Source organism: Polypterus senegalus, chromosome 16 (genome assembly GCF_016835505.1).
Source record: "Polypterus senegalus isolate Bchr_013 chromosome 16, ASM1683550v1, whole genome shotgun sequence".
Lineage (NCBI taxonomy): Eukaryota > Metazoa > Chordata > Cladistia > Polypteriformes > Polypteridae > Polypterus > Polypterus senegalus.
The window spans coordinates 82854042-82878608 of record NC_053169.1 but is presented as its reverse complement, the minus strand read 5'-3'; the positions used below and the strand labels follow the sequence as shown (position 1 = coordinate 82878608).

Genomic DNA, 24567 nt, shown 5'->3' with positions numbered 1-24567 from the left:
ACCTAATAATTAGCCCTGAAAGAGTTAAACAAATAAGGCATAAAACATTTCAGAAAGCATTGTAATATAGACAATGAAAATATTTAGGATGATGCTAACTTTCAAAATTATTTTAGCTGCCTTTTTCAGACTATCATGTCATTCAAGTGGTTTGGTGGTGCAGAATCATCACAGAGGGCACAGAATATATCATCTTACATGTCTTTCATAAGCTTCTATGCATTACATGTATTTCCAACAAGTTTAATTGTATAGAGCTTTTTAGTCATTTTCATGTTTATAAAATTTTATAGTGCCGTTTTGAATGGTGGTCTTGAAAGGAAGGAGTGATAAGGAGTAAAATCATTCCCTTAGCTGGAGTTGTAGGCTGGCTTTTTATAGGGTGGTCTTGATCTAATTATGCAAGTTTTATTACACTATAACTTATTCAGTTTATTACAATAGAAAATCACCCAAAAAATCCCAGACCATCGAGAAGTGTGCAAACTGACGACATGAAGAATCGTCTTTGTGCCGAACTGGAATCGCCCCGCATAAATCAAAGTCATTCAGACGATCTGGATCTGCATAATTAGATCTGGACCACCCTGTCCACTCAGGTCACTTCTTCACGTACTTTAGCTAAGATTTGTAATTTCAGTATTTTAATTGACCTGGTATTACCAAGGGGTGGGTGGGTGAGTGCCTGCACGTGTCAGTGTATTCTCTCATGCTATCCCCACCCATATTCACCCCTGCCATGCAGTCATTGGTGTCGGGGTGAGCTGAGAGTCTCTCTGGTTTTTCACTAGAAAATAGATACAGAAAATGAAGTGATGCCATGAATAGGACAACTGCTGAACTGCTTGATTTGTTTATGGACATGTTTAAAACAACAAAGAGATTTTCATAAAATATTAGAAAAAAAGGAAAATAAAGGTTATTCTTTAACAATGATTGAGAGGAACATCTGGCCCTGCTTTATCAAGATCAGCTGATGAATGGACATATTCTAAAAAGATAATTATAAAATATCAAATACATAAAAATTTCCAAGAGATGTTTAATGAAGATTAAATAATAAGTTAAATGCCATTTGTGTGGTACAGATACAAATTTTAAAATAGACATTTTTTGTTGTACACAAAAAAGTGCAACATCATAAAGAGAATAAAGTCCCCATCCCACCAGTGATTTGCCATTCAGAGATGACGAAAAGAAAAGTGCTCACAGCATCCCTTATACATCCCATTTAAACAAAATACGCATTTATTAATAAGTGCAATTCCTTTTTCTAAAGATGATATTGTGGATGGAGAAGCTGAAAGTTCTAAAAGAAATAAGTTATAAAATGAGTCCCACCAGAGTTTGGTCCTGCTTTTTCCAGTGAGATGTCAGGATATCAAGATTATTAAAGAGGACTTTTCTATACACCACGATTACAAGATTTGTTGTATTCATATCATTCCTGTATGCCAGAGATTCTCTCCTCATAACACCAAATCAGTCATTTCCAATTCTAGTAATAGAAAATCGTTTTTTTTATTGTCCTTTATTTCTGTCAAATTAATTAACATTTTTATTTCTGTAGAAATTTTGTAGAAAATGTTTATTTTTAACTTTTTTTCAGGACCTTCTCCTTGATCATGTCTTTGGGTACAGAGGCTTTGACTGTCGCAACAACCTTCATTACCTCAATGATGGCGCTGATATAATTTTCCATACAGCTGCTGCTGCAGTGCTTCAGAGTCTGTCGACAGGTGATTTAGCACATAATATCTATACAGTATATAAAAATGGGAAATTGCATGTTTTCATTTTCATTTGTAAAGCATGAAGTTATTTTTTTAGATCCCACTTGTTGTGATCTGCCATTGCTTTATTTGTATGAACTGGAAGGATGTTTTTCTCACATTGCTTGTCAGATATTTAAATTTATACTTAACATTACATTACAATTTAGTTACATAAGAACATATTAAATTCTACAAATAAGAGTCCATCAGGCTTCTTTGGTTAGCTACTAATGAAGTTGTCGTAATATTTCATCTCTTGCCTACATGACTTGGCTTGTTCCCTTTGTATGCACGGAGTACAGTAATCCCTCCTCGATCGCGGGGTTTGTGTTCAAGAACCCCCAGCGATAGGTGAAAATCTGCAAAGTAGATAGCATATGTTTATATGGTTATTTTTATATATTTTAAGCCCTTATAAACTCTCCCACACTGTTAACATTATTAGAGCCCTCTAGACATGAAATAACACCTTCTAGTCAAAAGTTTAAACTGTGCTACATGACAAGACAGAGATGGCAGTTCTTTCTCACAATTAAAAGAATGCAAACATATCTTCTCTTTAATGGAGCGCCGTCAGGAGCAGAGAATGTCCGAGAGAGAGAGAGAGCGTGACAGAAAAGCAAACAATCAAAAAATCAATATGTGCTGTTGGGCTTTTAAGTATGCGCACCGCGATAAAGCAGCCGCAAAGAAGGGAGAAATGTGAAGGTAGTCTTTCAGCATTTTTTAGAGTAGCGTCCGTATCTTCTAGGCAAACAGCCTCTGTGCAAACAGCCCCTCTGCTCACACCCCCTCCGTCAGGCACAGAGCATGTCAGAGAGAGTGAGAGAGACAGAGAAAAGCAATCAATCAAGCACCGCTCAGGAAGCACATCATATATCATTGAGGAGTTTTATTTAATACGTAATACATGCTCTGATTGGGTAGCTTCTAAGCCATCCGCCAATATCGTCCCTTGTATGAAATCAACTGGGCAAACAAACTGAGAAAGCATGTACCATAAATTAAAAGACCCATTGTCCGCAGAAATCCGCTAACCAGCGAAAAATCCGTGATATATATTTAGATATGCTTACATTTAAAATCTGCGATGGAGTGAAGCCGTTTAAGTCGAAGCTCGATATAGCGAGGGATCACTGTACAGTGAACCCTCGTTTATCACAGTTAATCCGTTCCAGACTCTACCGTGATAAATGAATTTTCGAGAAGTAGGAATCTTTATTTATAAATCGAATATATTTGCAGTTAGAGTATAGAAAACCTGTTTACGACCTTCTAAGTACGTTTTTTTAACATTATTAGAGCCCTCTAGACATGAAATAACACACTTTAGTCACCATTACACTCGTATTACCCAATATATTAGACAAAATAAGAGAAAATAAGACATATTAGACGTTACAAATATCATATTATTACTAGGCGCACTCGCCTTTTAAGGCGACCGACTTTTATCCTCAATTTTTGTGCACTCCATGTGTACATCAGCCATGTAAGTGTAGGGAATGAGAACATCAAAGTGCCCATTCATAACATCTCCCGAAAAGTTTTTTTTTTTATCCCCTCAAGTGCCTGTCCAAAGTCGTACAATGTCAGCCCGAATCTGTACCACTAAAGACGGAGTTTCATGCACTAAATAAGCTATAGATGAGAATAAGCAAGCACCATCTCCCCTGATATTTACTACGCGGTGAGGCATTTGTACTCCATCAACATTCATTTTTCCAGAGACACAATTTTGTCTGTTTTTGCAGCGCATCGCACACAAAAGCAAGGGAATGGTGACAGCACCAGAACTCTGCTCATATCGCGTTGCTTCGTACCTCAAGCCGCAAGTAGTAAGTCTGTGATAAGCGGAATACCGCTACGCTTTGCCCTCACGGGACGGAAGGACAATCCCGAACGCTTTTATATAGTAGATTATTGTACTGTACATTTAATTACACACAACCACTAACCTATGAAGGCACGACCTCAGTAGGAGAGTCTTCAGGTGGTGCAGTATCTTCAGCAGGTGCGTTGTCTTCTTCCGCTGAAGGAGTACTAAGAGTAGGCAGTGGGTGTCTGGGTGCGCGGCTGAAGAACATCTTGATAGGCAGTTGCTGGCGCTGTCTTTTCATATGCGTGAGGAGGCTTTTGTAGGGTATTGCCATCTTTAATCATATCCAAGAGTTTCACCTTCTCCTGGATAGTAAGCATCTTCCTCCGGTGCTTAGTTTTATTGTCAGAAGGTTTAGAAAAAGCAGCACGTTTAGGAGCCATCATGGGGCTTAGATAAAAGTTCTCAGAAAGCGCATGCATAGTGACGTAAGCGTGTATGAGAAAAAAATCGCGATAGAGTGAAGCCGCGAAAGTCGAAGCGTGATATAGCGAGGGATCACTGTATATGATTCATTGTTAGGGTCAAAGTATGCTGCTATACATTGCTTAGAGGATAAGAATGTTCTAATGATAACAATAATAATAATACATTTTATTTAAAAGCACCTTTTAAGGTACCCAAGGCCACTGTACAACAATACACATAAACTCAAACAGTCCAATATACAAACATAATTAATGTGAACAACAAAAGGCAATATTAAACGGATATATTTTAAGTCTACATTTAAAAACAGAAAATGAGGTACATGTACGGAGCTCCAAAGGCAGGGTAGGGCCTTCCATAGCTGTGGCCCTGATGCAATAAAAGCCCTGTCGCTCATAGTGCACAATCTTCACAGTGAAATGGTTAGTAGCAAGGAGTCAGAAGAACAAAGGGATCGTAATGGAGTATAGGGATAATTTAAAGAAGACAAGTAAGCTGGGGCTAGACCATGAAGTGCCTTAAATATGAAAAGGAGAAGTTTATATTGAATATAGAAGGAAACAGGTAGCCAATGCAATTTTAGAAGTGTAGGAGTCATTTGTTCGCAAGTTTTTAAGTGGGTAGCCACTCTTACCGCTGAATTTTGTACATGTTGTAATTTGTTTAAACTCCAAGCAGGGATACCAAACAACACTGCATTGCAGTAGTCCAGTCATGAGGTGACAGAATCATGAAGAAGTGTCTCATTTGCAGTATCAGAGAGCAATGAAATTTACTCAAGGTGGAAAAAGGCAACCTTAGTAATATTATTAACATGATGATTAAAAGAGAGTATAGGATCAAGAATAGTAGCAAGATTTTTAAGCTGTGCAGGCAAAGTTGTAATAAAGTCAGGCATTTTACAGAGGAATTGTCTATTTTCTTGAGATTGACTAAAGATGCAATAATTAAAGCCCTAGTTTTATCACTATTTAGTCTGAGAAAGTTTTCAGACAACCAGTCATTTGTCTTTCCCCACTTACAGTTGTGCTTAAAAGTTTGTGAACCCTTTAGAATTTTCTATATTTCTGCATAAATATGAACTAAAACATCATCAGATTTTCACTCAAGTCCTAAAAGTAGATAAAGAGAAACCAGTTAAACAAACGAGACAAATATATTATACTTGGTCATTTATTTATTAAGGAAAATGATCGAATATTACATATTTGTGAGTGGCAAAAGTATGTGAACCTTTGCTTTCAGTATTTGGTGTGACCCCCAAATAACTACAACTAAATGTTTCTGGTAACTTTTGATCATTCCTGCATACCGACTTGGAGAACTTTTAGCCCATTCCTCCGTACAGAACAGCTTCAACTCTGGGAACATGAACTGCTCGCTTCAGGTCCTTCCACAACATTTCGATTGGATTAAGGTCAGGACTTTGACTTGGCCATTCCAAAACATTAACTTTATTCTTCTTTAACCATTCTTTGGTAGAATGACTTGTGTGCTTAGGGTCGTTGTCTTGCTGCATGACCCACCTTCTCTTGAGATTCAGTTCATGGACAGATGTCCTGACATTTTCCTTTAGAATTCTCTGATATAATTCAGAATTCATTGTTCCATCAATGAAGGCAAGCCGACCTGGCCCAGATGCAGCAAAACGGGCCCAAACCCTGATACTACCACCACCATGTTTCACAGATGGGATAAAGTTCTTATGCTGGAATGCAGTGTTTTCCTTTCTCCAAACAGAACGCTTTTCATTTAAACCAAAAAGTTCTATTTTGGTCTCATCCGTCCACAAAACATTCTTCCAATAGCCTTCTGGTTTGTCCACGTGATCTTTAGCAAACTGCAGACGAGCAGCAATTTTTTTGGAGAGCAGTGGCTTTCTCCTTGCAACCCTGCCATGCACACCATTGTTGTTCAGTGTTCTCCTGATGGTGGACTCATGAACATGAACATTAGCCAATGTGAGAGAGGCCTTCAGTTGCTTAGAAGTTACCCTGAGGTCCTTTGTGACCTCGCCGACTATTACATGCCTCGCTCTTGGAGTGATCTTTGTTGGTCGACCACTCCTGGGGAGGGTAAAAATGGTCTTGAATTTCCTCCATTTGTACACAATCTGTCTGACTGTGGATTGGTGGAGTCCAAACTCTTTAGTTTAACACTCCAGCCTGATGAGCATCAACAACTCTTTTTGTGAGGTCCTCAGAAACCTCCTTTGTTAGTGTCATGATACACTTCCACAAACGTGTTGTGAAGAGCAGACTTTGATAGATCCTGTTCTTTAAATAACACAGGGTGCCCACTCACACCTGATTGTCATCCCATTGATTGAAAACACCTGACACCTCACCTTCAAACTAACTGATCATCCGTGAGGTTCACATACTTCTGCCACTCATAAATATGTAATATTTGATCATTTTCCTTAATAAATAAATGACCAAGTATAATATTTTTGTCTCATTTGTTTAACTGGTTTCTCTTTATCTACTTTTAGGACTTGAGTGAAAATCTGATGATGTTTTAGGTCATATTTATGCAGAAATACAGATATTTCTAAAGGGTTCACAAACTTTCAAGCACAACTGTACCCCCATATTAACTAACACAGGCCTTTTTATCTTTATAATCTTCCAACCTTATACCTATTGTCAGTCATTATATTTTTGACTCCATAGTCAGTGGAAATCAAACCTAAAAGAGCTTTTAAGCCCCAGCCAGGAACCTCTTCCAGCATCATTGCCTTAACTACTTCAGTAGTTAGTCGGTATTGTCCTGTAGAACTCATGGACCATTTTCCAAGAACTCCCCCTACCAGACCCAGATGTGCCTACATCCCCGAGTACACGTACTGTAATACAAATTGAGGGAAAGTCCCATTCAGTCATGATCTTCCCTGTTGCTACCTGTCAGATTAGCGGATTTCCGTCAAATCACTAAATGCATTTCAATGTCCTTTTCCTGTGTGTTCTCCTGGAATAATTACTTCTAGTTCACTCTCTAAAGACCTACATTGTACCAGTCTGTAAAAGTCTTTTATTTATCCTCCTACCAGCAGTTCTCATTCTGACCTGGTACCCCTTTACACCATTTTCTGTATTTCCATGTTAAACATTTTATTTTCAACCAAAAGATCCATTAAAACAGCAGTTATGGCAAAGAGAAGATGGAAATGTTCAATTGATTGTATCAGTAACACCTCCTAAATGGACTCACATTTACACCACTAATGGCAGACTGCACAACAACGTGCAGTGAATTCACTTGACTTGAGCATTCCTAGTTTTCATTTTCTTTCTCTGTCTCTGTTTAGCATTCGTTTGCTCAGAGGTTGATGCATTTGCAGCTTTCTGAGCAGCTCTTCTTTTCTCCACTCTACTGGCCTGTTTCTTCTCTTCTTCCTTCAGCATGTTTTCGCGTTAAAACTGATTAAGTCAGTTTTTGTGTTGTAACTACTTAGTATGTTTTTCTTAATATTTCACTTAAGCTGGCATTTAAGTGTTCGATCTGCCTCAAGAATGATTTAAGATATGAAGAGGTAGGGGAAGTGATGGCGAAGGTGCTAGGGATGAGAATGGCGGCCATGCGCCACATGCTGCCGAGAGTTGATTCTACAATAAAATAAAAATTAAAAGAGTAATAAAAATCACCCCCCCGAAAGCAGACAGTAGACGTCACGTTGTATATGTGTACCAAATATCAGGTCAGTAGTTCAAATGGTTTTGTATGTTTAGCATTCGTTTGCTCAGAGGTTGATGTGCTTGCTGCTTCTTGAGCGGCTCTTCTATTCTCACCCTAGCGGCCCACTTCTTCTCTTCTTTCATTGGCATCTTTTCGCATTAATTAAAACTGATTAAGTCAGTGTTTGTGTTGCAATTACTTAGTACATTTTCCTTCATTTTTCACTTAAGCTGGCACTGAAGTCTTCGATCTGCCTCAAGAATGATTTAAGATATGAAGAGGTAGACGTAGTGATGGTGAAGGTGGGAGAGATAAGAATGGAGGCCGTATGCTTACTGCTGAGAGTTGATTCTACAATAACATAAAATAAAAATAAAATGAGGAATAACCTTGGAGGTCAATCGTCACCTCCAAACTGGATAGTAGGCACCACGTCGTATATGTGTACCAAATTTCAGGTCAATAGGTCAAATGGTTTACGCGCTACATGTGATTTAAAATCCTGGACAGACAAATGGACAGCCACGGTAGCGTATTATATAAGAAGATAAGCAACACCATCTTCACAAGTGAAAAGACAAAAAAAGTTCAAACCATACCGTTATTTGAGAAAATCAATGAATAAATGTAACACAGTATTGTTTTCTTGTTCTTCAGGGACTCAAAGCTTCTATTTGGAACACACTGATGACATCCTTTGTTTAACTGTAAATCAGCATCCTAAGTACAAAAATGTTATCGCGACTGGGCAGATTGGTAAGCTGTTTTTGTTTTATTTTTATCATTTATGCTGTGCGTGTGTGTGTGCGTGTGTGTGTGTGTGTGTAGTTTTAAAAAACAGTTAAATGGTAACAGGGAGCCCCCTAGTGAACACACCAGGCCATTTGCAAAAAGAGATGGTAAGCGTATAAAAACGAGATATTTACAAGGAAACAGAAGTCATACAGTGGAGACACACATGACTTAGCTATCACAGGGCATGCATCCAAGGCTATATAAATTGGAGCTTCCTCCTCTTCCTCACATTAAAAAATAATTCAACTGACTAGCCACAGTCACTCCACACACTCTCACTTCACCTTCCCACTCTTAATTTCTGACTAACTTTTCTGCTGCCAGTTGAGTCATTGTTTCGACTAACCCCTAATGTTACTGGAGCTCTGGGGAATTCTGGCATTGCCTCCATGCTATTTCAGATCATGCCCTGGCATTCCTTGGAATCGGGTCCAATAAAGAGTAAGGCCCGTACTGTGGTGCTCCCGGAGAATTCTTATTCTGGGCATGTAGAGTTGCACGCCATTTACCAGTATGTGTTCTTGCCGCTATTCTACCAACTGTTCACCAGTAGGGAAACATGTAATACAAAGTATAAATTCTGTAGCTGTTCTTTAAATCACTCAGTAAAATCCCTAGAATTTGCTTACTATGAATAAGAGTGTGCATTCTTGTGTTTGTTTAATGGACTTTTCCTCTAGGTTACCTTCATATGCTTCATATCATTAATTTGATGTCTGCTTTAATTTTATTTTAGTGTGCATTTGTTGCTTTTAGTGATTCCTGCTTCCCATATCCATGTTTAAATTAATTTTATTAATTTCAAATTCTGGTGCTGATTTAGTTTTTTCAGCATTAGAAAATAGTAACTTACTCCAGCTGTTTTCTTTTGATGCTTCCTCATTTGCCATTGCCCACACAAAACAGGCGATGTTGCTGATCTGGCAGGTAAGATCATGTCATTCTTCCTCCCACTTTTGTGTTTAATCATCTCTTCTGTGTTCGTTCCCACTCTTACTAAGGTCTAATTTATTATTTGATTGGATAAAAACAAATGTAGAAAATGCATTGGTGTCTAGTTATCTTCTCTAAAATTAAATCATTAAGATTTTTTTCAAAATATACATTCATTTCTTACTTCATTTAAAACGATAATTTGTTTTCAGATGTGCGGTGTCATAAAAAAGTATTCTCTCTCTCTCGCATTTTCCAAATAGCTAAAGAGTTTTAGCATTAAACAGTCACTCAACTAACACATGTAAGGAATGTTTAATACCAAATATTGATAGCAATTTAAGTTTTTCAAAACAAAGTTATCAAGAATTCAGTGTTAGTTTGAGGGTTCTGGGATTTGGGCTCTTAAAATAAATAACCACTCACTCCAGTTTTACTGTGATGAGAGTAAATGACACTTTTATCCCCAGCAAACTGCTTATTCTGAGTAGCTCTTTGTTTCAGTTCTTTCCACAACATTCGTAGAAGACTCAGGTCTGTACTTTGAAATAGCATTATCATGATACCAGTAACAGCGCACTGCGCGTTACACTTGATTTGAGCTTTCATCCTCTTTCTCTGTACGTTTAGCGTTCATTTGCTCAGAGGTTGATCTAGTACCCCTTTACACCATGTGCCTGGGAAAGTCCCATTCAGTCATGATCTTCCCTGTTGCTACCTGTCAGATTAGCGGATTTCCGTCAAATCACTAAATGCATTTCAAAGCCCTTTTCCTGTGTGTTCCCCTGGAATAATCACTTCTAGTTCACTCTCTAAAGACCTACATTGTACCAGTCTGTAGAAGTCTTTTATTTATCCTCCTAGCCCTCTACCAGCAGTTCTCATTCTGACCTGGTACCCCTTTACACCATTTTCTGTATTTCCATGTTAAACATTTTATTTTCAACCAAAAGATCCATTAAAAACAGCAGTTATGGCAAAGAGAAGATGGAAATGTTCAATTGATTGTATCAGTAACACCTCCTAAATGGACTCATATTTACACCACTAATGGCGGACTGCACGATAACGTGTAGTGAATCCACTTGACTTGAGCATTCCTAGTTTTCATCCCCTCTCTCTGTACGTTTATCATTTGTTTGCTCAGAGGTTGATGCGCTTGCTGCTTCCTGAGCCGCTCTTCTTTTCTCCACCCCAGTGACCCGCTTCTTCTCTTCTGTCGCCAGCATCTTTTTGCGTTAAAACTGGTTAACTCAGTTTTTGTGTTGCAATTACTTAGTACGTTTTCTTTCATTTTTCACTTAAGCTGGCACTTAAGTCTTCAATCTGCCTCAAGAAGGATTTAAGATATGAAGAGGTAGAGGAAGTGACGGCGAAGGTGGTTAGGGATGAGAACGGTGCCCGTAGGCATGCGCTGCACGGCCGCCCTGCTGGCCACTGTAGAGAGTTGATTCAACAATAATATAAAATAAAAAGAGTAATAACCTTGGAGGTTAATCATCATCCTGAAAACAGACAGTTGATGTCATGTAGTACATGTGTACCGAATTTCAGGTCAATAGCTCAAACGGTTTGTGAGCTACAGGTGATTCAAAATCCTGGACAGACAAACGGACAGCCACAGTAGCATATTATATAAGAAGATTTATTATATTATTTGTTTTTTTATTATACATTTGATTTTATTTTGGGGATCATTCATTTTCTGTCTGACACAATTCTCCTTCTGATTCATTTCACCGTAAGATTTGTAAACTCAAAGCTCAATTCTTCTTTGATTCAGTGATGACACATTCCTCAGGTTCACAGACAGCAAAGTATTCCATGATGATGTTCATCTAAAACCAATATGCTTATCTGTTTTACATATCAGATTTTTGCCTGATGTACTGTAATAAGACCCATGTAACCCGGAGAGCTTCACTTTTGTCTTTCTGTTGAATATTCTTTAGCATCCTCTGCTAGATGAATTCTGGAAAACTTGTATTTGAACATCAGTCATCTTCTTCGTGAGCCTCTCTTTGTGGCCTAATCCCAAATTATTCTTTAATGGTGGAAAAATTAAACTTTGGCTTTAGTTTAGACCAAAAAATCCTGTAGATCCTGGACAGGGAATATTCAGCGTTTCAAGAGTCTCTGGTTCAGGAGGGTCCCTCAGGTTAAACTGAGAGTTCTGAAACAATTTTTGCTCTGTCAGGAATATAATGTGATCACAATATTGACTGAATTAGAGAAGACAATTAGTAACCAAAACAAAATGGAATGTTGCATATTTGTATGATATCTTTTTTTGTTTATTTCATAATCAATGCCTCCACCCCATAGTGTGATCCTGTAGTGCACTAAGCAGGTAAACAATTATGGACATTAAATAACTTGCCATTTTTTTATACTTAGTGTGTGTTTAAGTTTATCTTAGATTTGATTGGTGTAATACATCTATCCATTTTCTAAAAAGAATTAACTGTAAAAATATGTAAAGTTGCTGTAATCTGGAGAGAGAAGAATAAGGATTATGTTTCCCTTTTTATAAAACTGTGGCACTGTATATTTTGAGATGAGTTATACTCTTGCTGGTTAGAAAAGTTTTAGTGCATCAACGAGAGTGAGTCTCATAGCCATATTCTTAATTTTTCCAACACACTCCTAAAGAGGATTACAAAATATTTTGTTTAAACTTTGTATAAAGGATACTGTAATCATAAGAAATGTGATACAAAGTTCTCATTTTATGTATGTTGTTCATCTGAAGAGTTTTAAACACATATCCTAATAATCTTAATTTTTTAAATTATCGTTTCTTCTTTTACTTTAGAGTAGTATTGTTAATTTTACTTAACTGTTGTCCATTCATCTTGATTACTTTTATCTAAACACCTTGATGGACATTGCATGTTCTTAAATTCCTTCGTCAAGCAACATTTATTTTATACAGCACATTTCTATAGGGTGGTCCAGATCTAATTATGCAATTCTCATTACGCTATAACTTATTAAGTTTATTACATAGAAAATCACCCAAAAAATTCTGGACCATCGAGAAGTGTGCGAACTGACGACGTGAAGAATCGTCTTTGCGCCGAACTGGAATCGTCTCCGCATAAATCAAAGTCATCCAGATGATCTGGAGCTGCATACTTACATCTGGACCACCCTGTACTATGAACACCAAGCTTTTCATCCTGAATTTAGTCACTGTGCCTTAGAGCTTAGCCAGACTACTTCAGTATTCTGAAACGGAGAGACTTCACTAATACACAGAAAATCAGAAACTAATGATTAATATGCAAAGGACATCATTCAGAATGTGAAACTTCCATTTTTATATCAACAAAAAGTAACCTTTCAGTATTATTAAATTATTTCCTATGAATATTACCACAACCATCCATGCCTCCAACGGACACAAACTGAGAATCTGAATCTGCGCGAAATTGTACTACAGATATTCTGTCAGGGTGCCCGCCTGCACTCCAATTCATCATAAAGAACGCTAACTTACACCAAGTCAATATTACACAAACTCCATGAGAAGAATATGCAAGTTGTCCCTTTCCCGGTGTACAGAACCGAATTCCAAATGTATCCCGTTTTAGATTTACAAAGCTCATAAAGCTCTATGCCAAATCTTGCTCTTTTCGACGAGATGTATTATATCCATGACAGCATGCCCTTATAAGCCGTGAGACTTTCATCAATGCTGACATCATGGTCCAGAATGTAAACTCTCTGGAATTTTACTACAATTGCCTGGTATATCTCCCAAATTTTCTTTATTTTGGGTGCTGGATGGGTATTCTCATCAAAGTCTTCATTGTTGATAAAGTGCAGATATTTCGGAATTAGTGAAAACGTATACTTAGACGTAATTTCTCCTTAGAATGGCACCACTGACGGCACTTTTACAGCCCGAGTGATTCTCGGTTCTAACGCTTGCGCAAGACGCATTTGTACAGTTGCCCGAGTGATAGTCAGTACTAACAGTTTTAGCACGGTATTCGCAGCCCGAGTAATGCTTGGGTCAAATGCTAAAGAGGTTAATCTAAGCGGTACTTCTTCCTCTACAATTTCTAAATCCATCAGTACCTCATTCGTAGTCCCCTTTACCACTAAGAGGTATCTACTTTCTCACATATGAAGACCTCAGAAAAATGGGAGTTTAGAGCGTCTGCTTTTTCACTGTCTGTATTTTCCCCCGTTTTATAATTCCACTTTACTCATCCTGATGCATTTCACCTCTTCGTTAACCTTTCTTTTAGTACTAAAATACTGGAAGAATCCCTTTGGGTCATCTTTCACCTTATCTTCTATAGCCTCCCTAATATCCTTTTTAATGGTTACCCTCATGTTCTCATACACCCTACGATTCACGTTTGGAGTTATTAATTCTTATTAGCCTTATACACCTATTTTTCCTCTCCAGCCTCTTTTTTTAACTCTTTATTAACCCACTGTACAGTCTTTAAAAAAATTTCCTATTTATTCGAAATTTAGGTACAGTGTGTATCTGTCCTGCATTATATGTAAAACCTTTTTAAACCTGTTTGACTGCATTTCGACTGTCTCCACACTTAAAAGCTTATCACCGTCTATCCTCCGGCTCAAATTATTGCCCTACCAAAGTTAAATTTAACAGTTTTTGCCTTTGTATCTGCACTCTTCCAAAACATTGAGGACTGTATTATATTAAGGTCGCTGTACCCTAGTGGTTCAATCACCTCCACCCTCTCAATTCTCCTGATTATTACAAAATACTAAATCTAGACAAGCTTCCCCCTGCTTTGGTGCTTTAATATACTGTGTTAAAAACAGTCACTGATTATTTCTAAAAACTTCTCCTTTTGTCTTCCACTATTTGTAAGGATATTTCAGTTAATATTCGGGTAGCTAAAGACCCTCATGACTATAATATCCCCCTGTAAACTTGAGTTTTTAATGTTACTAAAAATATTACTTAAAAGATATGCATTGAAATTACTGTCTGCATTGGGCAGTGTATGACACACTCCTAAAATAAGACCTCTTTCAAGGCGAAGCCACATGTCCTTACTAAGATGGGACTCATTGTCCAACTGAGGGGGACTTGCGTTTAAATTGTGTTTGACATAAACAGCAGCCCCACCTCCTTTTCTCTTATGTGTGTTCTTCCTAAAAAATGTGTATCCCTCTATGTTATACTCATCCCCATCCTTGTTATTTAGCCAGGTTTCCATTATTGCTACAATACCATAATTCTGTTCCGTTACATACAACTTCAAATCTCTTGTTTTATTTTTGATACTTCTAGCAGTAAGGCAAGCTATTTTTAACGTGTTTTTTATTTTACTTTTGCATTTAAACATTGCATTAGAATTTACATTGCTATGCATTTTTATTTTTACACTATTGTTTGTTCATTCATGTTTTTCTACAGTTCTAAACCAGGCCTGTCCTATACTCCCTGGCACCCCATACCCTAGTTTAAATAATCCTCAACTAACCTATTCATACACCTCCCCTCCAGTTCAGATGTAACCCATCGCAGCCGAACAGGTCCCACCTGTTCCAAAAGGAGTCCCAATACCCCATAAACCAATACCCTTCTGCCCTACACCTTATAAGCCTTATAATCTCCTCAATCTTACCTGGACTAGTGCATGGCACAGGTTGAACTTTGGAGAAGACTACCTGTTCAGTTCTGCTCCTCAATCTGGCACCTAACTCTTTAAATTTGGATTTCAAAACTGACGGACTACTCTTATAAATGTCATTTGTTCCAACATGGACAACAACAATTGTCCCCTGCTCTAACCAACAGCCTATCAACCTGTCCTGGGAGATCTTGCACCTATGCACACAGAAGGCAACAAACCGTGTGAGACTCTCCGTTGCCAGAGCAAACCTGTGCTTCAATCCCCCTAATGGCCGAGTCCCCAACTATCACTGTTTTTCTGTGAACTGGTTTTGAGGCAACCCGTTGGGACTGCTCATGCCAGCCTACCACCTCAGTATCTTCAGAAACACTGCCCAGCTCTTCAAGAACTTGAAAATGGTTTGACATTTCCAATTCTGGGTTTGATGCCCAGTGTGCACTCTTCACCTTGTGCCTTATGACCATGACCCACCTATCTCTATCTGTCTGGTCTGGAATCATCTCCTGCGCAACCTTAGTGTGCACACTAGCTCTCTAAAGGACATCTAGGCCAGATACAGCGCAGACCAGCCAATTCCTACTCCAGTTCAGCAACCCTGAGCTCGATATGCTGGATCAGCTGGAATCTCTTGCAGATGTAGCCCTCTTAGAAGACTGGCTCCTCCAAGCCATCTTCTAAAAATTCCAAAAGTCCATAGTGGCAACCAAAACGCATCATTTTTAAGAGCAAAATGTATTCTTGCAAATTGTGTTTTGCACTACTACCTGGATCAAATGATATGGGCATCATCAGCTTCAGATCTGAAAATGAAGTGTTACCATATGTAATGTGCTTGTGGAGAAAACTATAATTAGAAATGTATCACAAGTTTTTATACACCTGAATAAGTTATGTTCTCTGTATAAAAGTTGTGTGATTTCTTCTATTTACCAAACCCAAATGAAGTCATTATTCATTATCATCTGTATTTTATGTACCAAAATCCCTAGGCACCACTCCCTCTGTTCACGTGTGGGATGCCATGTGCAAGCAGACATTATCCATACTGCGCTGTTCACATGGAAAAGGTGTCGGCTACGTGAACTTCAGTGCCACCGGCAAATTGCTGCTATCCTTGGGGGTTGACCCTGAGCACACAATTACAATTTGGAGATGGCAAGAAGGTAAGGTTTTTATTAATTTGCAATTTTCTTAGAACACTATACATACAAGTATCTGCCTACCATGAATATATTCAAAATTAATTTAAATATATAAACAAAATTGCTAATAAAAGTGAATAGTGTGTTTTTAGACAGCTTTATATTTGTTGATGTCGGGAATATGAACAGTAATTTATATTTGTATAGTGCTCTTTAGAAAAGTCTGGCCTACGACACCATGTACACCAGTAATAGAAAAATAACAGTCGGTAATGAAAAAGTCAACCAAAATGCAGGACTGGATAAATAGTGGATAAAGTAAAAAGCTCTGCTAACCCAGACAAAATGGCATTATAATACCATATGGTGAATAATATCAAGAAAAGTCTCCTGACACAGAAGTGTAAACATGAGAAAGAGCTCCGAGAGTAATGTTGGTGCTTTTCCTGTCTGCTGTGATTTATGTGCCGTAGCCATAATAAATTCTACAGTCAAAGGCTGAAGCCGTATCCAAATGACTTAGAAAAGAAACAAACACAAAAGACCAAGCGGCTGTGATAGGTGGAACAATTATGAAAGGTCATCCATCTTATTTCAATAGTTGTTTTTTCTTGGACATAAAAATGTAACAATTATGCGTCATGAACAGCTTCATTGGCAGCCTGTAAACCCTGCAAAATGCAATATTAGGGTATTTTTTACTTTACTTTCAATGGCAAATCCTTCCTACCTTTAGGAGTCCTAAAACAACATTGATTATGTTTACCCACAGGATTATAAATCAGAAAATAATGATTACAAGATGGAGTGTTGTTACAGTTATTTTACCTTTTGGCACAGGCGTAAATAAAAGCTGTCCAAGGTTCTGTATTTGGTCTGAGGACTCCGGTAAAGGAACATCATTTTAGGATTCACTCTTTACGTGACTGGTCTCAAACTATTACTGCTACTGCATGTTTGGCTGACACCTCTATTTAAGGCATCTTACGAGACCAGTGTTTGTACAGTTAATTACATTTTATTTTACTTTTGGACCTCTGGCAGGTTAAGCGGTTAGCTTAATGCCACACAATGAGTTGGAGGAAGCTGTTAAACTAGTAGTGCTCGTGAATTAAAGTCTAATGTCTTAAGCAATATGGCACACTCCCTACAGAGAAAAGGAAAAAAAGAAAGAACATTTTAAATTATGATGTGAATAAATGTAACATAACATTCTCAAACTCACTCAATTCAATTCAAGGTTGCTCAAGAATGCAGTCCGTCCCAGCAGGCATTAAAAGGCCCCCCTCATACATACCATATACACCATATTAGGGGCCAATTTGAAATCGCCACTCAGCTCGACCTGTGAGTCTTTGGTGACGTGGGAGGAAAACTGGAAAAATGGAGCCAATCCAATTATCAGGTAGGGAATTCAGAACAAGGATGTGGGAGCACTAAGCACTGCACTGCCATGCCATCCATGTTCTTAAATCCATCACGTGACCAGCAACAAGCATAGCAAGTGTGAAGAATATGGCCGTGGTCGTGCAAAACTATCCCAAAACATCAGCAACAAACAGAACACAAAATCATCCATCCATTTTCCAACCCGCAAATCCATCTGGTCTGCTGGAGCCAATCCCAGCCACATGCAGGAACCAATCCTGGGCAGGGTACCAACCCACCGCAGGACACACACTAAGCACACACACGGGACAATTTAGAATCGCCAATCCACCTAACCAGCATGTCTTTGGACTGTGGGAGGAAACCACGCCAGAATAACAAAAAATAATAATAATAATGACCAGGAAAATTTATCAAATCAGCAAACAATGAATAATAAAAAATTATAAAGAATAAGAAATCTGGATTTATCTCATCAGTTAAGTAATGTCTTTCCTATAGTTGATACTGCAAGAATAGGCTCTGTCCCCTAATTCAGCGGTGGAAAAAGCAGGTTCAGAAAATGGATAAATACAATTCTTATTTGTTATCATGTTTTATACTCGACTTGGCTCTATATAGCGGCTGTATGTTGTTCTTGGTAAAAGTGCTGATTATGTGTCGTATTTTTTAACTCTTAACCACTCTTTGATTTCTTTTCTTTATTATGAAGGCTTTGACAGAGAGGTGTGTAAGCTCTTATTTTCCTTTATATTATTTTTGTAGGCATGTTCCATTTCTGGCTCCTGTATTTTAACTGTACAACACTGCATTTGTTTCAGGTACTAAAATAGCTTGTAAAGGAGGGCACCCTGACAGAATATTTGTAGTAGAATTTCGCCCAGATTCAGATTCCCAGTTTGTGTCCGTTGGAATTAAACATATCAAGTTCTGGACTTTGGCTGGTGGAGCGCTGATGTACAAGAAGGGTGTCATTGGCTCAGTTGAGGATGCAAGAATGCAGACGATGCTTTCTGTTGCTTTTGGTGCTGTAAGTAGGATATTCCTTGCTCAATTATTTCTGTGCTCATTGGTGAGACACTGTACACTGTTTTCCTTATTATATTTTTGTCACTGATGTGCTGATGCTATGTTTAGCTTGGATTATTATTTGCTACCTGCTAATCTTTACAAAGACAAAAGAAGTATAGTTGATTCTTTTTATATATTTTTAATTTGTATGTATTTTTTGGGTATTTTTTTCATGCGTAAATATTTTACCAATCCATCAGTGATGAATTGTGTGCTTTAATGTTTGAATAATTATTTCAGATTTTTGCTGTAAAACCGCACCGTGTTTACATAAGTTGACTCTGGATGACCTAATGCTAATGAATGTGTGCTGCAATGGATAACGTGTATTCCTGCCTTACAGTCTACACTGCCAGCATTGGAAAAATGGGCTCAGATTATTGAAGAATGGATTGCTGGATGAATGTATTGAAACTGCTTTGCATAATGATTTATAATACATCTTATTCCCTTTTTTTGCAGAATAGTCTTACTTTCACTGGTGCCATTAACGGAGATGTGTACGTGTGGAAGGATCACTTCTTAATTCGAGTTGTAGCCAAAGCCCATACAGGCCCCGTTTTCACTATGTACACAACTCTGAGAGATGGGCTCATAGTCACTGGAGGAAAAGAAAGACCGTAAGTTTAACTAAGGGGTTTCAGTCCTCACATAATACTTGCATAACCATCCATCCATTTTCCAACCCGCTGAATCTGAACACAGGCTCACGGGGGGTCTGCTGGAGCCAATCCCAGCCAACACAGGGCACAAGGCAGGAACCAATCCTGAGCAGGGTGCCAACCCACCTCAGGACACACACAAACACACCAACACACCAAGGCCAATCCACCTAACCGCATGTCTTTAGACACGGGGAGAACATGAAAACTCCACAGAGAAGTGAACCCGCGTCTCCTAACTGCCTCACCGTGCCTTCCTACTTGCATAACAAAATGCTTAAACCAAAGCCATCTTTATTTTGATAAACTAGCTGCGCTGAAAGATAGATATAGAAGGAACAACTTCAAAATCAATGGTCTCCCTGAAAACCATGAAATTCGTAGCTGAGCTGTCCTCTAAAATGATTGCACAGGACTTCAAATTGGACACAGAGATCTCAGCAGCTTACTGCATACATGGATCGAATGCCTCAAACCAAAGAAACCCGATTGTCCATTTCAACAAACTACTGGTTAAAGAAAATTTGATGTCGACTCTCAGAGAGAAAGAGGAGATTATATTTGAAAACTAGCAGACCATGTGCACTTCGCTGCAGTCGCTGTAGTTGGAATAATTATGTATCTACATGCGACTTATAGAGCTTCTTTATACTGTATACAGCATTTTTGGTTTGTCCTCCTGGAGCCAAAATATATAAATTTTCTCTATGACTAATTCGTGAACATGTTACATAAAAAATAGAAACGGGAAAAACGGCAACACCACTGGGAAAAACAGTAAATGAGATAAAGTAAAAGTCTACTAAACACTAAAGTCCAAAAACGAAGTAGAAAGTAACAGTAAACTGCCGGGAACACCGGCACACCGCGTCTACAAAACACTAAGAAACACTAAGTAGAAACACTAAAGGAAAAATACTATTCAGTAAGTACTGTGTCTAGTAAACAGTAAATCAGTAAAGGAGAGAAGACTAAACACTAAGGAAAAAGAACGGCAAGACCGCGTCAGCTGCGGAGCTCAGCTCGGAGTGAAATGACGTGAATGGCAGGGGAGATGATCACGTGACTCCCCCACCCGCCTTAACTCTCCATCCCTCCACAAACACAGTCTCTCGGATCCCAACTCTCCTTTATATGTATAGATAACTGCATTTGGATTTTTCCCAGATTTCTCCCTTTCAACAGTTGCTAAATGAGCCGCATTCGACAGCAGAAATGAAATCAGATACAGCCTCTTGTTTTTTGATAGATTGAAAGTGATTTTTGATTCCAATTTCACATCTTCAAACAATCAGAGAGAGAGAGAGAGCTAAAAAAGACTGATGAGTCATATTGTGTCCTGGTAAGGCAAAGGAGAATCTGCTTTCAACTTGGTTTATTTGTAATGGACATTTGCTGTAACTTCAAGCATATTTACATTTTTTCTGTAAATAATACACAAACACAATTTCACAAACTTTCAAGAGCTTCAAATGAGCGCAACTGTTCACTCCAGCATTCCACTTTAACAGGTCACTGAGACTACAAAACCTGATCACGTTTATACAGTAGTTAACATAAGCCAGGGGATATAATATTATCACAAGTTAGAAAATACACGCATGGCATAACATTCAGGAGCGTCTGAGGACCCTGTTTCCTTTTCGGACACTTTTTGATTTTTGTTTTGTTTTCTTTTCAATTGCAATATTGACATTTCTTTTATTAAATACAGTGGAACCTCTAGATTCGAGTTTAATTCGTTCCAGCACTGAGCTCGTATAGCGAATTTCTTGTATCTCGAACAAAACTTCCCTTTGAAAATAATGGAAATCCAGTTAATCCGTTCCGCACCCCCAAAAATATCAACATAAAAATCAATTTTCCTAACAAATAACACTGATAAATAATATATACTGTAGTTTACCTTTAATTAAAGTAATTAAAGTTTACCTTTAATAAATAACACTGGTAAATAAAGCGGGTTACTGGGGGGAAGGAGAGTCCCCCTCTGATTCAGGAAGGCTCTCTTCTTGGGAATTTTACCCCACTGGAAGCAGGTTCGGGGTCAGAATCACTTAACTTTCTTTTAGTTGCAGGTTGCTTTACCAAAAACTTATCTAATGACACTTGCTTCTGTCTTCTTTTTAAGATGCCCCTAAAATGCAACACTACATTGTCGTTACACAAGTTCATGGTGCGCCCACACACTGCTTTATTAGGGTGATTTTCTTCAAAGAAAGTTTAAACTTCTTCCCACTTTGCCGACACTTCTTTAATCTTACTGGCAACAATCTTCTTGAGAGGCATCGTGGAATAATTATTTTCACGTTAAATGCGGGCAGCGTCAGCTTGGGTGAATCCCCGAGTCGAGGCGGATCGGGAAGCGAGTCACACATACCCACAGCCTGGCTTGTGGCTCTTTACGCGAGCCAATGCTCATATTTAGATCCGAATTTTTCGCTCATACTTTCCTCTTATCTTGAATTTCTCGTATGCAGAGGTGATCGTATCTCGAGGTTCCACTGTATATGTATCTTTTGGTAATCACTAAGTATTTAGTTATTTGCAGTGTTATTAAACTTTTTTTTTTTTCATCCTAAAGCATGGGTGTCGAACTCCAGGCCTGGAGGGCCGCAGTGGCTGCATGTTTTCATTCTAGCCCTTTTCCTAATCAGTGATCAGTTTTCACTGCTAATTAACTCCTTTGCCCTTCATTTTAATAGCCCTGTTTTTAAGGATTACACCAGATACTGAAAGCAAAGGTTCACATACTTTTTCCACTCACAAATATGTAATATTCGATCATTTTCCTTAATAAATAAATGACCAAGTATAATATTTTTGTCTCATTTGTTTAACTGGTTTCTCTTTATCTACTTTTAGAACTTGAGTGAAAATCTGATGATGTTTCAGGTCATATTTATGCAGAAATATAGAAAATTCTAAAGGGTTCACAAACTTTCAAGCACAACTATACTTAACATCATACCCTAGGTGTATTGTATCTAGCCTGTATCTCAGTTTTAATCTTTACTACACCACTGCTTGGGGTTTGGTTTGTTTTGGATATGCTCTGTCTCTTGGCATGCCAGAGGACTGGGACTTTGCAAAGTGTCGTCTAGCCTCACTTGGGTAGGAATTTGACTTATGAGAGCAAGTTACTTCTAATTTATCCTTTCTACCCCAACAACGATAAGTACCTACATGATAATATGCTCCGTAGCCACAGTACTCGGCAACAATATGAAAAAAGCTATTGTATAAATGTACTACTTTTACTTATGTTACAAAATGTTCTGAAAAGTTCAGAAACAGTTTCTCTCTGACCAAGCAGTGTACTGTGTGAGCTGGAATGTCAAAGGTCCCAATCACAATCTAAAGAGAGAAAAAGTATTTTCTCTGAATACCCTGTCCATTGGAAGGGCTATGAACCCAAGGAATGGTCCCGGGTCTGGTTTGATGTCCTCACCTTTTGGATCGGTTTCATATGAATATTCCACGAAGCCAGATAGGCACATCCAGAAGCCCTGCCATTGATGGGGTATTATGTTATATTTGAGAACTTATTAATTTATTTTTTGCATTCCTCTTGTTCATTTTGTGTGTGTTGCATATCATGAATCTGTTGTCCAGTTTTTTTTCCATTTATGACTTACATTTTTTTTGTTATTTTTGTAGTATTTATACCATTATTGCCACCATTTTGAATGATTAGGGTTGGCCCCATTTTATCATATGTCAAATATATGTCTCTCTATTGTATAAAAAAAATCTTTCAATGCGACAAGACTTTTCAGGAGATGAGACGTGACCTTTTGGAAAAGACTTTTTCTAGTCCCGCGAGACAAGAATATTGCCATGATATTTTAAAAAGTCACGCCCCTCCCTAGCAACCATTTTAAAACAAGACCACGGTGTTCTCATCTCTCAGTCTTGTGAATGCTTTTGTCAGACGCACTTCTTGCGCTCTCAGCACTTGAAGTTCCCAATTAAAGAGGACGTATTATGTCCAAATCTTAATGAAGAATTTCATCATGAAGGGATATCAACAGAAAAAATGAGTACACGGGCAATCCTAGCACCGAGAAACAATGAAGTTAAACAAATTTACATGAAAAATGTCGATTGGTAACACGACAAATTGGTTAAATGCGTATCAATAGAATATACTGACACAGTTGGTGGTGATCGTGCAGAAGATAAAAACAGTAACTTGCAATATCACAAAGAATATCTACAACCATTAACACCGTCCGGTCTCCCACCACATGAATTACTGTAGAACAAAGGATGTATCCAAGAAAGGTAATGTAGTACATCTACCGTGGATAACATTAGACAACAAAGGAGATCTTGATATGCCATTTGTATTAAAATTCTAACACTTTCTGATTAGAATAGCTTTTGCAAAGACAATTAACAAATCTCAGAGCCAAACATTCAAAAAATGTGTTTTATTTAATAGAGAGAAAGAAATGAAATGCAATCACGGGCAGTTATATGTCTTGTGGATGCAAATGTAACACACATATGAAAATAAAAATCTGTTTCCAAATCCCCATACGCGAGCAGCAGAACCGCAAAGAGGCTAGTGCATAGCGCTGGCCAGGGGGTTGGCAAGTGAAGACAGCAGGGGGCAAAGCCCTCTAGTTTTATTATATAATAGTAATAGCAGCTTACTACTCAAAATGATAAATGTGGGGAGATCCTGGGCTTGAACCCACAACCTCTTGATTATGAGGCAGCAGTTCTTACCTCTGCACCAGCCAAGCTCACATATTTATTTTGTGTCGATTGATATATGGGCTTTGGTTTTCACTCATCAGCAGCAACATGTAAATCAAATAATTTATTTTTCTTTGGTTATATTAATGAATAAAAGTGCTTTTGTTTTGTTATACCTTTTATGAATGTGTTTATTTCATATTTGGACTTCAGTCCTCACACATTATACACTTCACGTCAAAATGTTGTCATTATTACTATAACATGAAAAAAGTTTCCGTTTTAGTTTTGTGTTCAGCATTTCTTGCCTTGCATTTCCTGTCATCCTACATTTTCACAGATCGTTGTAGACACGGAACACACATTAAATGTAATATATATATATTATTTACCCTATACATTTCCAGACACCTAACTCCCAGATAAAGAGACCTCAGCTGTGAGAATTTTGTCCAACTTCTGCTGCCTCAGTGA

At 38.1% G+C, this 24567-nt stretch overlaps 1 protein-coding gene across 6 annotated transcripts in view; it reads left to right on the top strand.

Annotated features, from left to right (window-relative positions):
* Positions 1-24567, top strand: part of LOC120516269 (echinoderm microtubule-associated protein-like 6) — a 347341-nt gene that overhangs the window by 290230 nt on the left and 32544 nt on the right. For 3 of the 6 annotated variants that reach the window (XM_039737818.1, XM_039737817.1, XM_039737816.1), the window contains 5 exons: positions 1610-1739; positions 8419-8517; positions 16112-16285; positions 18475-18683; positions 19187-19344. In XM_039737818.1, the coding sequence (XP_039593752.1) occupies positions 1610-1739; positions 8419-8517; positions 16112-16285; positions 18475-18683; positions 19187-19344 (770 nt within the window). Of the gene's footprint in view, positions 1-1609; positions 1740-8418; positions 8518-9462; positions 9601-16111; positions 16286-18474; positions 18684-19186; positions 19345-24567 lie in introns of those variants that run through there. The other 3 variants (XM_039737822.1, XM_039737820.1, XM_039737819.1) reach the window with 2 other exon arrangements.